The sequence below is a fragment of the Carassius gibelio genome, chromosome A5 (genome assembly GCF_023724105.1).
Source record: "Carassius gibelio isolate Cgi1373 ecotype wild population from Czech Republic chromosome A5, carGib1.2-hapl.c, whole genome shotgun sequence".
In the NCBI taxonomy this organism is placed as follows: Eukaryota; Metazoa; Chordata; class Actinopteri; order Cypriniformes; family Cyprinidae; genus Carassius; species Carassius gibelio.
In genome coordinates, this window is record NC_068375.1 from 25,209,753 (window position 1) to 25,224,523 (window position 14,771).

The 14,771-nt window shown below is 36.1% G+C and overlaps 1 protein-coding gene across 2 annotated transcripts in view; it reads left to right on the forward strand.

Annotated features, from left to right (window-relative positions):
* The window catches only part of LOC128006124 (carboxyl-terminal PDZ ligand of neuronal nitric oxide synthase protein), a 44,957-nt gene extending 33,167 nt beyond the window's left edge, over positions 1 to 11,790 (forward strand). Inside the window, exon 11 of one of the 2 annotated variants that reach the window (XM_052592717.1) lies at positions 10,418 to 11,790. In XM_052592717.1, coding sequence (XP_052448677.1) covers positions 10,418 to 10,982 — 565 coding nt within the window. In that variant the 3' untranslated portion in view covers positions 10,983 to 11,790. Of the gene's footprint in view, positions 1 to 5,152; positions 5,314 to 10,417 lie in introns of those variants that run through there. The other variant, XM_052592718.1, reaches the window with a different exon arrangement.
* Positions 11,791 to 14,771: the final 2,981 nt, after the last annotated feature.

Genomic DNA, 14,771 nt, shown 5'->3' on the forward strand with positions numbered 1-14,771 from the left:
CAGAAAGTAAAAAGTGTCAAGTAAACTAAGAAATTCTTTTGAGGTGGTTTAGAGTCACAGCAGACCTGAATGTTAAAATCCCCCAAGATCAGCCATCTATCATGATTTGTGACAATTTCCCCATGAATTCAGCAAACTCATTAAGAAAATCCCTGAACTTCAAAATTACTATGAGTCCCAGTTGATAAAGAATGACAGAGGTGAGAGTCTTTAAAAACTGTCGCTAATCCCCCCTCCTTGGCCGGATAACCAAGGGAAATTAAAAGAAATTGCAGCCCTGTGGCACTAGCTCAGTGAAATGACTTAAGTCTCCAGGTTTAATCCAAGTTTCTGGTTTCTGTGATGCATAGTATATCCAAAGCATGTGAAGTAAAAAAAGTTGTTTAATAAAGTTTGGTTTACCAGAGAGCGTGCGTTGATCAAAGCCATGTTATATACTGAGGAATCTCCCTGAAGCTGCACTGTCTGACACAGTGATAGAAGATTACCGTAGGTGAAGCCATTGATATGTTTCATGCAGCCAAATCCTGCAGATATACACTTAAACACATGAAAGTATGAAAAAAAAAAAAAAAAAAATGAGTTCCGCCATTCTCATTTGAGTCCAGCTATTTTTAGCTGTACAAAACAGTTTGATATTGGCTGCTTGATATTGGCAATTGATGTGTCATATCATGTTATTTTAATCTTTATCTTAATAATATCTAAAATAACACACTGGTTTGTACATTTAAATGAATAAATGTAAATGTAAATGTACTGCAAACTTTTTTACCGTTTACTGCACGTTGTTATTCTCCTCGTTACTTACCTATAGCAGCTAATGAAACGGAAGTCTTACCCATAGGCTTACTTCCACGAGCAAACGGTGGATAGGGTATATGTCGAACGTCACCTGACCAAACTTGGAAAACAAGTCTCATTACTTCCGCTTGTCAGAGAATGTTAACAGTTGTAATAAATAATAGCAATATCTATGAACTTTTAAGATAATCAGATAATCTAGCTAGCTGATTTTATTGTAGATGTTTTATTATTATTTTTTTATATATATTTTAATGAAAAGGATGCAAATAAACTTTAAGATATCATTCTGCATATGTGATGGACATTGGTTATGATCTTTTGTATCTACTTTGAAGGCATCTTGATTAAAACTGCTTCATATTTAATCAAGCATATGCAAACACTTAAACCAGAAGTAGCGAGAGCAGGTTAACAGAATACAGTTGTGCATCACCTCTGTGACAGGTCTTTTTTTCTTTCGCAGCACTGCTGTTTGAAACATTAATTATAGCAAGAATGATTCTTGAGCACAAAACCAACATAATAAAATCATTTCTGAAGGATCATATGACACTGAAGACTGGAGTAATGTCTGCTGAAAATTCAACTTTACCATCACAGGAATGTAATATATTAAAATATAAATACAAATATTTTCAATTGTAAAAATCTTTTGGTTTCTTGTTTGTCATTGATTGCAATTTTTTTTCTGTAACAAAAAAAGAGTGAAAGCATGTAAAAATGTGTTTTTGTGATAGTATGCATATATGCTTGCTTCTCGATCTGCTTGTGTGTCTATATAATGTATTCAAGATTATGTGTGCATTAGTCTGGGAGAGTTATTTATTTTACAGTTATCGTGGAAAGCTGCAGTCTCTCGCACACAGAAAACATTCATTTTCACACTTTATTAGGGCAATTTAGAGCTTGCAGAAAACCTCACACTTGTACACACATACAAAAACACAAGTAAAAACACACTTATTGATTTCTATAAACTGACAAAACACTCACAGGTCCAGGGAAACACAAAAAAATATGCACAGTCACTGTAACACATAAATCCAGCCCAGCACTGAGTCACAATACATTTTATTGAATGTTAAACAAGATATAACAAGACCTCTGAATAGACTTGACTTGAAAGACAATTCTCAAAACACTTACCAAAAACAGCTTGGCTACATACAGACTACACTAGATAAGCCACTATTTAAACAAATGAACTATAAAGGCACAGGTGGATATAGCCAGGGCATGTGCAGGAATATTCTGTATTCTATATTCTGGTCAACTAGTTACTTTGCTCCTTACAAAATCTCCCAGAATTAACTTGTATTTGTACATGCAGCTAAACAGTTAACAGATATCAGTTAAGGTAGATATTCACAATAAGTTATTTATGTGATCCAAAATTAATGCAGATATATGCTAATCTATGATTTTGTCTGATTTCTAAACTAAAAATACTTCTAATTCTAGTTATGGCTGGCTTCAATCAGGTTAATTTGTCTATATGCCACTTTCATAGATATTAGTGCAGTCCAGTTCATTGGGGTCTGTATGATTTATTTTTTATAAAAAATTTATACTTTTATTAGGCAAAGACACATTGAATTTATCAAAAGTGACAGTAAAGACACTTGTTAAAATTTTGTTTTTGTTTTTTTAGCTTTCTATTAATACAAAATGATACATGTATCAACAACCATTTCAACATTGATAATAACAAGAAATGTCTATTGAGCATCAAATTAGGATATCAGAATGATTTTTTGAAGGATCATGTGACTCTGAAGATAGGAGTAATACATGCTGAAAATTCAGCTTTGCCATCACAGAAATAAATTGCATTATAATTAGGGATGCACGATATTGGATTTTGGCCGATATTCGATATGCCGATATTTTCAAAATAATTTTGGCCGATGCCGATACCGATATCGATATATATACAAATATATACTGATATATTTAAACTTTAATTTTACTGAAGAGAAATCCATGTATCTCTTCTGTACTGATTCTACCATAAATTTATTATTTTACAAATGTAGACAGACATTCACATCTGAAAAACAGGTCAATTTTTTCACTTGGAGAATATCGGTTTGGCTCATCGGCAGAAATATTCATATCGGCCGATACCGATAATGGTCATTTTAAGCTTTTATCGGCCGATACCGATGTCGTGCCGATATTATCGTGCATCCCTAATTATAATATATATTACCATAAGCAAAAAAGAAGGTATTTTCAATTATAATTATATTTCAATATAACATTTAAACATACTAATATTATTGTTTTAACTTTTGAGAGGTGACTTGTACTGTTGTTATATTTTTACTGTAGTGTGGGATTTCATTTAACTTTTTTAATAATATGAAGTCTACATATGAGCAATTTTTACAGTGTACTTCAATGCTCTGCAGCATTACAGTCACAAATAATGAGGAAGAAGAGGCACAATCTAGAAACAGTCAGACAGGGTTTCAGTGTGTCATGTGGTGTGTGTGTGTGTGTGTTTGTGTGTGTGTTGTGTGTGTGTGTGTGTGTGTGTGTGTGTGTGTGTGTGTGTGTGTGTGTGAGTGTGTGTGTGTGTGTGTGTGTGTGTGTGTGTGTGTGTGTGTGTGTGTGTGTGTGTGTGTGTGTGTGTGTGTGTGCGTGTGTGTGTGTGTGTGTGTGTGTGAGCTTGCATCTGTGTGTGTGTTGTGTTAATGTGAGAGGGATGATTCCATGGACAGATTTAATATCATGGATTAATCTATCTGCTGTTGCATTGATCTTCCATAATCTCCACATGCTGCTTGATTACTGCTACTCCGACTAATCACACGCATCTCTCTCTCTATCTCTGTGTGTGTGTGTGTGTGTGTGTGTGTGTGAATGAGTTTAATTAAAGTTGGAGTACAGTACATGACTTTTACCAATATTTGTGTCCCAATGATCAGTTTGCCTGCATCAACACTAATTGTGGAAACTAAGTCAGCAGTCTTTGTGTTTATATATTAAGCAGAAAATTGCATAGTATATGATGGGCACAGATTCCAATTTTGAGTTTTAGGCCCAATCCCAATTCTATTTTATACCCCTTCCCCTTCCCCTACCCCTCCGCCTACCCCTTCCCCTTGTCCCTTGAAACAGAGTGTCAAGAGGTAGGGGAGAAGATATTCCCCTAAGGATTGGGACACCACTACTATGACGTCACACGTCATCATTCGTCGTCTAGCTCATACAATACACACACATACTGGTGTGCTGGTGTGCATTAGAGCCTTTAATTAATGTTCTGTATTAATGAGCTGCTTACTGACACACACACATATCGGAAATCGAGCAGCTCACACATCCAGGAGAAAATAAACTTGTCAACGCTGCCCCACGACTTTTATTACATACAGTTTAAATACTGAATCGCTATATTTTCCAGCGTCGAGAAGATACAATCGCTGTTTTTAAGTAAACTCACTCTAAAAAGAAAAATGCACAGACGCGAATACACGCAACCTCCATTTTTCTCTCTTTCTCTCGAATAAACAATATTTGAGAAAATGGTTTAGCGATTTCTAATTATTAGTCTGTAATGATATGACGTTAGCAAATATCAGCGATTTTTTGCAAACATTAATTTGAGTATGACCGGTATTGAATGTAACATAAAACAAATTATTACTTTTCATTAAAATCTTTATTCATGCCAAAAAGCTTACATTTATGTGTCTTTTTGTTCGCTGTTGCAGCCATGTTGCTGAGATAATTCATAACCCTTCGTTTGAAGTGTGGTCCCGAAAAATCTTCGTTTGAAGGGCTATCTGGCCCTTCCCCTTACCCCTACCCCTCCAACCAAAAGAGAATCGAGACACCAGAAAAACTCATACTTGTACACACACACACAAAAACACAAGTAAAAACACACTTATTGATTTCTATAAACTGACAAAACACTCACAGGTCCAGGGAAAGACTAAAAAATAGTCATTTGGTCTTCAGCTGAAAACAAAAAAAGATTAATAAATAAGGCAAATAATGTATGTTTTTAATTCTCAAATGCTAAAGAAAAGAAAATGACTTGATGAACATACTAAATAATGCCTATGAAAATGTGAAAATACAAAATGATGGCTGAGATTGAGAATTCATTTATGGACTGTGTGGAATAGATTAAATCAGTTTAGTATAAAAACAACTGAAGTCAATGGAAAGTGCATTTGGCAGGATTATAAAATGACAGTAATTGCGTTGTTGCAGTGGGAGTCAGATCGGATGATTCTCTAGATGGTTTTCTCAGGCGTTTAGGTGAAGAGGTTTGTGTGAGTGTGAGGCTGAATGGGAGAGAGACTTATTTTTGTATTTCTCTGCTCAGGTGCACATGTGAGGAGCCTCCTCTTCTGATTATCCACTTCTTCCTGTAACAGCCTTCTTCCTCCTGTCTAATCTTCTAACCCTCTCTGATGCTCTCTCCATCTCATGCCCTCACCTGACCTATCTTCCTCTAGACCTAGTTTCCTCTCCACTCCTCTCCTATCTTCTGCACTTTACCAGCCTCCTGTGAGTATAACTGTATTTGTACTTTCTTTTATTATGCCGGCATGTTAAACATATAATGTTAGTGTAAATAATATTTAATTGGTTTATCCTCATAACCCATTTTTTTACATTTAGAATGGGGGAATTAGCATGTACAATTAAGTATTATTTATAATAATAATAAAAATAATAATAAAATCTAATTAATGCATTTTAAAATATCTATAATATTGACTGATGTGGTACCAATATACATTATCGTGCATCTCTAAAAAAGTCTGTTCCATATTACAAACTGTCTTATTGAAAATGTTAAAATAATTATAATAGGTAGGTTAAGAAGTAAAAACTTCTGTTGTTTTATGCTGTTATTTCATTCCCTACTTCTAAACATAATTATGGAAAGTCTTCACCATGTGTGTGTGTGTGTGTGTGTGTGTGTGTTTGCAGCATGTAGTACACTGGCATACACTCTTACTAGCAAAGTGAATTTTATTTTTGAAAGTTTATTGTTTGTGTGTTTGTGCTCTCTTGCTGTCGAATGTCAATAGGGTTTAATATTTTATTAAATACTTTATTATGCACATATATGTTGATGCAGGCTATATAGACCACAAACAAATTTAAATCTTTGTCAAAAACATGTTTAATGCTTGAATTTCAGGTGAGAAAAAATGAGGTACTGTTTTACTTTCATTCACCGCTACGTATCAATGCAACCTACAAATGAGAGAACGTTTACTTTGCTTTCTTGGGTTGTCACTTTTGTGAAATAAATCCTGTTATTTTTGAGTGACAAATTTTCATTGAATCGATTGTAAAATCGATTTTGCATGTCTAAAGTTTTATATGGCAAATAACACCAAATATAGGTAAATCCACGTACAACAGGCAGGAGGAATGTAAAGATTCAATATATTGGTAAAGACCAATATTTCTGATGATTTATTTGTGTGAAGTTATGTGCGCAATGACAAACAGGAGTAGGCCTACAACATTTTCCATAATGCAAAACATTTAGGCCTACTGCAAGGCTTCAACATGGCTGTGTTTACGATTAAATTTCAACTAGAACAAAAAAATTCGCATTGACATGGCGATTTTTTTAGGCTGTCAAAAAAATCTTTTTTTCGAATATTCTTTAAAATCCGAATGCGCATTCGAATTTTAGGTGTGCATTAAGGAAGCTGCCTTATGAGCCCCGGTACGTGTTCTATTCCATTTCGCCGCGCACACAGCTGTGTCTACACAACTTTCAAAGGCGGACGAGCTCGACACACAGTATCTGCTTTCTCATCTTTCACCTCGTGTACGCGCACGAGATGCGATGACGATGTATGATGTATGTGCCATTGCCATTATAAGGTTATGTTAGCCTATCCAGTTGAAGCCACTTAAAAAAATCAATGTGGAGAAGATCTTGTTTACATCAAAACTGAAACCAAGCCGTTCACACTGAACGCATATTTCGCGCATTTTCTAGAGGGACACCGTTGGCGTTGGACTCGCGTCTCGCACAAGAGAGCCGCATGTTTAGAGAGAAATGTAAAATTAATGTATTTAATTTAATTTTCTAAAAATATCTCTAGACTTTATGTTGGGTTTTTGTTCCCCATCCCACTGCATCTCATGCTTTTCAATGAAAAATTGTATTCTGTGTGACGTTTTCAGCCCTTTTTATTTATTTAACAATGCATGCACACATGATGCTGTTTTGTTTATAGTTCTTTAAGCAACTTAATTAATAATCATTGGTTCATAAACATTATTTTAAATATTATGAAGAATAAAAAAGCTTTTCTTCAACCTAACTGAAATTATGCATTTAAAATTCAAATACAATTTTGATCATATTTAAGTAAAAAAAATCTAATTTAGTTTTTCAGCTATTGACAGCCCTAGGCGATTCTAACCCGAATCTGTAGCCTATCTGTCTGAATACCGGCAGAATTCACATTTCTGTTGTAAAAAGAGAAACTGTGTGCAGAAGTATTATTTGCTGTTATGCGTGTTTGTCCGAAGCTGCAGTTGCTGTGTGGCGCCTGTTCAAAAAAAAAAAACCTGGACGCGCTCCGAGGGAAGGTCGTTAAAATCAATTTCTTATTTTCGTTTTCTAAACTTGTGTTGGTTGATTCGTGCTTGATTCGTGCAATAGATTTTCGAACATAAAGTGATAGTCGACACGGTCACGGTTTTAGACTAGAGAGGAGAAGGGGTGGGAAAAGACCTGGGCACAGTTTTTCCAGAACTTTGTGCCAAGTTAAAGCGGTGTCGAGCTGTTTTAATGGGTTTTTTTTAGATGTATTATGTTGCCCGAACCCGTATGACTTTGAACAGTGACCGCGAACATTTAGTTTACTGCAGCCTTAGCCATTTACCAAGCGCGAACCGTTGACTCTGACAGAGAATGAGAGACGAATCGAACGTACAGGCCACAGTGTGACACTCGTGTAAACACCGATGACGTCAAGGTTTTTTTTTTTTTGATTAAAGAAGATAACCTTCATTTGTATGTAGGCCAAGGCAATTTATATATTTACAATACTTACTTAAATATAATTATTCGTATTTTATTGCGTTTGTATTAGTTGTTTGAAGAGTAAAAAAAATATTGGTCGGTCTTAACGCAAATTTACAATCGGCAAGTCGGTCGGACTAAAAGCAAAAAGAAAATTGAGTCGGTGCTAAATTGACAGGGTCGGTCGGGTTACAGCAAACAAGAATATTTTTAAGGATGGCCTAATGAGGGCTTTTCACATTTACAAAAACACACATATATAGCAGTACATGTACACTGAAAATCATATTGCAATACTAGGCAGGAGAGGCGTACAGTATATTATGGAAAAAATTTGAAAAAGAAATTACTGAGATTTGCACACCCACAGGAAGATGAGTTAATATAAGATCCCCAGAGACGAGGGGATGGCAGGAGGCAGAGTGCTCTCTGGAAAGATGTGGAGGAGGAGATGTGACAGTGTTTGGTCGGAGGCCAGATAGAATAGCTGATGTGATCATATGCTAATTGGAGGAAAGAAAGAAAATAGAAAAGAAACAGAAAATGTTTAAACTTGTAGCCAAAGTCCAAGATCAGAAGGCTGTAGCTTTGTATGTGTAGTTACACTGATTGTGATGGATTGTATGCATATTTAGTAGTGTATTACTGAAGAGTTGTTCTATAGGATTAGGGATTTGACCAAAAGTTTGGATGATTCAGAAAAAAAGTGTATCATTACTAAGTCTAAGAGATCAGACTTAAAATTTGGATAAAACAGACATAAAATATAAACTTACAATAAAGGTAGCTCTTAAACCAAAAATCAAAATTATTTTTTAAGATATTTTAGATTTAGTCCGAGAGCTCTCAGTCCCTCCATTGAAACTGTATGTATGGTATACTCTCCATGTCCAGAAAGGTAAGAAAAACATCATCAAAGTAGTCCATGTGACATCAGAGGGTCAGTTAGAATTTGTTGAATCATCAAAAATACATTTTGGTCCAAAAATAGCAAAAACTATTTATTTAGCTATTTAGTTTATTTAGCATTGTCTTCTCTTCCGTGTCTGTTGTGAGAGACAGTTCAAAACACAGCAGTTTGTCATATCCGGTTCGTGAACGAATCATTCGATGTAACCGGATCTTTTTGAACCAGTTCACCAAATCGAACTGAATCATTTTAAACGGTTCACTTCTCCATTACGCATTAATCCATAAATGACTTAAGCTGTTAACTTTTTTAATGTGGCTGACACTCCCTCTGAATTAAAACAAACCAATATCCCGGAGTAATTAATTTACTCAAACAGTAGACTGACTGAACTGCTTTGAAGAGAGAACTGAAGATGAACACCGAGCCGAGCCAGATAATGAATGAAAGATTGACTCGTTCACTAGTAAAGAACCAGTTGCATCAGTTTTTGGATCACCAGTATTTATTTTGGACAGTTTGATTCAATAAACGGTTTGAAGAAAACGGTTCACCGGTTCTTTTGCGCTCGACGTAATGACGTCATTGGTGATGATTGCCCTTCATTCAAGCCTTTCCCATGCTCATAACATTAGCACAGAATCAGTTCTGTTACGATTAACTAAGAGCCATAACAAGCGATAGGAGACCATGCCACAATCAAACGGTACAAAATATACATTTATTGTGTATCCAATACAAGTTTAAACAACAAACCCAAATATGGGGTGTGTGAATGTCAATATCAGTAGTGTAGGGCAAATGCATGGATGTATGATGTGTATGAGTACAAGTGTTGAGTGTAACAGAAGACAAACTTAAATAAACTCAAATGTGCATTGGTGAAGAATGCTGGCGTCCCGAGCGAGGCATGGACCTGAACAGATCAACCGAGCAGCGTTTAAGCTTTTAGCCACCGGAACCGAGCAGGAAGACAGCGAGCAATCCAGCACACACACACACACACACACACACACATGCACATGCAGAATGGAGAATGTGTCTTAAAGAATTGTTTGTGTATGAGCTCTTTTTGATGAATCAGCACTGTGCACCACACAAGCCCATCTTCCTGCTATGATTTCCCTCCAGTTCTGACACAATGTCCTGACAAGAAGAACCATGATAAGTGATAAAATGCTTTCTTCCATGAATTAACTGCTAAGTATCTGCAATCATGACAATAAATGGGATATTTTAATTAGGGTTCTATTTCTACAGTGATGTGCTGTGTGGCCCCACCCACTGAAATGTCATTGGTCATGGTCACATATATTTAATCATTAAATACTTTTTATTGGCTGTGGGTGTGTCATGTGTGGAGTTTCCTGGTGTGAATACACCCTCAGGCAGGAAGCAGACTAAAAATTATTATTTCCCAGCGGTGTGGTAGAACGCAGTGGGGTCGCACCATCCACATCTGGATGATCCTCTGGTAAGCTGCTGCAAATACTGGAATGTAAAAAGTGTTTAAAACACTAATTTGTTTACAAATCAGACTGCTGCATTGTGCCAGGTTAGGACAGATGTCCTAGCACTTTTAACAATGTATTGTTATTTGTTATTTTTATACAATAATTTTACCCAGACAAGCCCAGTGACTGACAAAATTTGTTACCTTTTTTTGTCCGTAGGTTTGAACCAACCATCCCTAAACTGGAGCCTCCTCCTCAGCCCCTGAACCACAAGCGTTCAAACAGGACACTTTCTCAGGGTGTTGAGGCAGAGACAAGATCTTCAGCTGTAGCCACACCTGTCAATGGAAACATACTCACAAATGTGAATGGTAGCTCCTCGTTTCCTGGCATCACTCTATGCTCCGTTTCACCTGGGGATTTCTATTCTGACACCAACGGCAGCAGTGTGTCATGTTCAGCCAGTGAGGATTCTGGCGTGCGCTTAGATGACAAATCCCTTGTATCCCCCCATTCCAGAGATGACCCCTCTGATGACCAGAGTTCTGCGTTCATCTCCAGTTCTAGCACTTGCAGCAGCTTACCAGAGGATCATCCAACTGTGGATGGTGCGACCCCACTGCGTTCTACCACACCGCTGGGATATGAGCAAACCATCCCATTCTCTTCACCTGTCAATGACACCTGCCTTCATATAAGCCTAAGCGAAGATGAGTTTCTGGAGGACGCCACCTATAATGTCTCCACCTCATGCAGGAGTTATGATCCCATGGAAAATATGTGAGAAATCACAATAATAGCAGCTCCACAGTGTTGAGAAACTTCAAAAAAACAATCATAATGAAGAAAGGAGGCATTTCTGACAAATGAACTGTGTAATATTAGCCACATGCTCACACTGTTATTTTGCATATAATGTCACACAGGTTTTTCGCATCTTTCTTTACCTGCAATGCCCTCAAATTATTTTATCTATAAAATTAGCTAAAATAACATTTAGTATGACACAGAGTAGACTACTATCTTCAGATGGATAGTGTATTTTTTAGATTGAAAATTAAGAGTTATTTTTAGTAATGAATGAAGTGCATTGGCTTCTACTAAGCTAAATAGAACCTGCTGATGCTTGTTTTTTTTTTTTTTTTATATAATAAGTTCAGTCCAATTTATTTTTATTGTTATTTATGTAGTAAAGAAACCAAAGTATGTTAACATAAGAAACATGACTGGTGAGAAATAGTTGAGGAACATATAGAAATATGAAGAAATCGAGGAGGGGAAAAAATATTGCAGACATTTCACAAATTGTGCACATTTTGCTTCATACAATAATAGCAGCTGGAATGGATAGATAAATACAGAAAAAAACAGACTTGATTATGTCTAGACATCTTGGAGGACTGAACACTTCACCAATCAAGGTAAAATGAAGGAAGATAATTATCACCTTTTCCAGGTAGAAAGAGTTGCATTAGCAATAAATGCAATAATTTTCATATCCTGTGAATGTGTACTCACTACACAGATCTCACTGTAGTGTCACACTGTTGTCCTTTTGATCCCTTCTTCTAATAAACCACCAGATTATATACTTTGGAATAAAAAAATTTTTAATTAAATTGATCGTTCATAGTAAAACAAGTCCAAGTGTTTCCGATCATTCCTACCTTTCTAAGTCGTTTCAACCCTCAATGCTTTTTTCTTAATATTGAAACTAATATGTAATTTCAAACACACAGTAGAATTATTATATATATATATATATTGTCTACAGTGTGAGATAAGTGTGCTTTTTGCTGATAGCGGTTAGCATGACACTTCGAGAAGAGAAGGGAAGGGAAGAAGAAAGAGAAAAGATGGAAGTAGAGGAAGGAGAAGAAATGAAATGGTGATTTATATGTAAAAAAAAAAAAAAACGCAGTTATGACTATAAAAGTATTGAATGAATAAAAATTTTTGTTTTGGGGCTGAAATGTTAGATATTTATTTATTTATCACTATTTACTGTAAGACTTTATTATTATAAACAAGCTACTTTTTATGTAAAATATTTTACAAAGGCCAAAAATCTACTGATCTGAGAATTTAAATAGTTAATATTACTAAATTATGCTATGCAAAGTCCTTCAGCATTTCATTTATCCCTTTCAGTCCTGGTGTATTGATTTCAAAAACGACTTCAGAAGATGAATCTTGAGTACTTTATCTTTCAAATGATGCATAGTTTATGATGGCTGATTGAGTATTTTTATAAAACAAAGGTAATTAAAAGTACAGACATCTAAACGTCCCCTTCGGTGGGTCAGTGCAGGTTAAGAGGTTAAGGCCCAATCCCAATTCTATTTTATACCCCTTCCCCTTCCCCTACCCCTCCGTCTACCCCTTCCCCTTGTCCCTTAAAACAGAGTGTCAAGAGGTAGGGGAGAAGATATTCCCCTAAGGATTGGGACACCACTACTATGACGTCACACGTCATCATTCGTCGTCTAGCTCATACAATACACACACATACTGGTGTGCTGGTGTGCATTAGAGCCTTTAATTAATGTTCTGTATTAATGAGCTGCTTACTGACACACACACATATTGGAAATCGTGCAGCTCACACATCCAGGAGAAAAAAAAACTTGTCAACGCTGCCCCACGACTTTTATTACATACAGTTTAAATACTGAATCACTACATTATATTTTACAGCGATGAGAGGATACAATTAGTCTACGGCAGTTATCGCCCTGATCAGACATATGCTGTGGCACTATCATGCAGTCTGTAATGATATGACGTTAGCAAATATTAGCAAAATATTTTTTTTGCAAGCATTTCTTTGAGTAACACAACCGTTAATATGAACTCACAGTTGAATGTAATATAAAACAAATGATTACTTTTCGTTAAAATCTTTATTTATGCCAAAAAATCTTACATTTATGTGTCTTTTTGTTCGCAGTAGCAGCCATGTTGCTGAGATAATTCATACCCCTTCATTTGAAGTGTCATCCCGAAAATTCTTCGTTTGAAGGGCTATCTGGCCCTTCCCCTTCCCCTACCCCTCCAACCAAAATAGAATCGAGACACCCCAAACCTTTCACGTGAACGCGTGTAACGGAGGGGTAGGGGAAAGGGGAAGGGCTAAGGGGTAGAATTGGGATTGGGCCGCAGTATTGCAAAGTAAAATAATCATGCATGCTTATATTACCGGTTTTTAATCTCAGCTGTATTCATCTTTCTTCAACAATGTGGTATTTTGGTCATTAAAAATTCTCACATTCATGTTTTATGTAATACTTATGTAATACTTTTTCTTACTCTTTCTAGCAATCCTACTAACAAAAGACTAATTTATGACCTCAAGGGGGAGAATTCGAGACACCATTGATTTATGATGGTACAGAATTGGTCAAGTATTTGAACTTTCATCATTTTACTTTTTAAGAAAACAACATGATCTTATTTGACTTAAAGTCCAACTGAAATCAAAATTGACTATATTTACTTTGTTGGCCTAAACTGATAGTTTTGCGGTGAACAATTCATCCATTCAAGTCAATCCACACAAAAAAAAAAAAATGTTTGGTTTCTTAATCTTTAATCAAAATCTGAAAATGCACCTCCCCTCTGCATTGGAGGACCTTCCGTGATGACATAGGTTTGATGGTTTGGGTGTCTGCTTAGCATCCATACCCACGCCCCTCCAACTAACAGTAGACAGGCCTGTGTGTTTGCAAGCATTGACAGCACATGAAAGGAGAGATGGCGAGGAGGTGCATTTTTGGTTGTGGCACTCACGAAACACTTTTCCCATTTCCTAAAATTCCCTTGTTACGGTCCAGATGGCTCGAATTTTTACATTCCGAGGAAGGAGGTATGGTTCAAAAGCTGATTGTTTGCATTTAGATCTGCCTCCATGAATGAAACACCTACTTTTCTAGATCCAATCAGGTGCTAGTTGGAAAATAAAGCCACGCCCACTATTTTTCCTCATTTAGTACTCCGTTTCTCTCGGAAATATATCACAACACAAAAAGTTGTTTGCAACTTCAGGTTCATGCAGACTTTAATACATACTGTCATGCTCAGAAATGAAAACTTACCGTATAAACGGTCTTCTGGTAGTCTAGGACTTTTCCCTGCTTTCTACTCCACTTATAGCAAAGAGGAAATCCATTTTCTGCAGGGTACTCATTTCACAAAGGACATGGGATATTCTTCTTACTTCATCCTCCTTGAGAGAGGAAAAGAGCAGAGGGGATGATAATAAAGAATAAATGGAAAGGAAAACAGTCTTAGGCATATGTGAGCTTCTCACTATTAGTGCAATTCTGGACCCTGGACACATGCACTAAAGATACTCACCATACTATCACTAAACCAGCAATACACACATACCTGCAATAGATTTAGATGCATTAGAATAAGATAAAGAGTTAAAAAAAATCACTAGGATATTTCCTGAAATACATAATATTTTTAAAGTAAGTAGTAATATTGTATTACTTAATCTTTAATACAGATTAATTTGACATTTGTTATTCTTAAAATTCACTTCTCTCTCATTCTTAAAATTATGAGT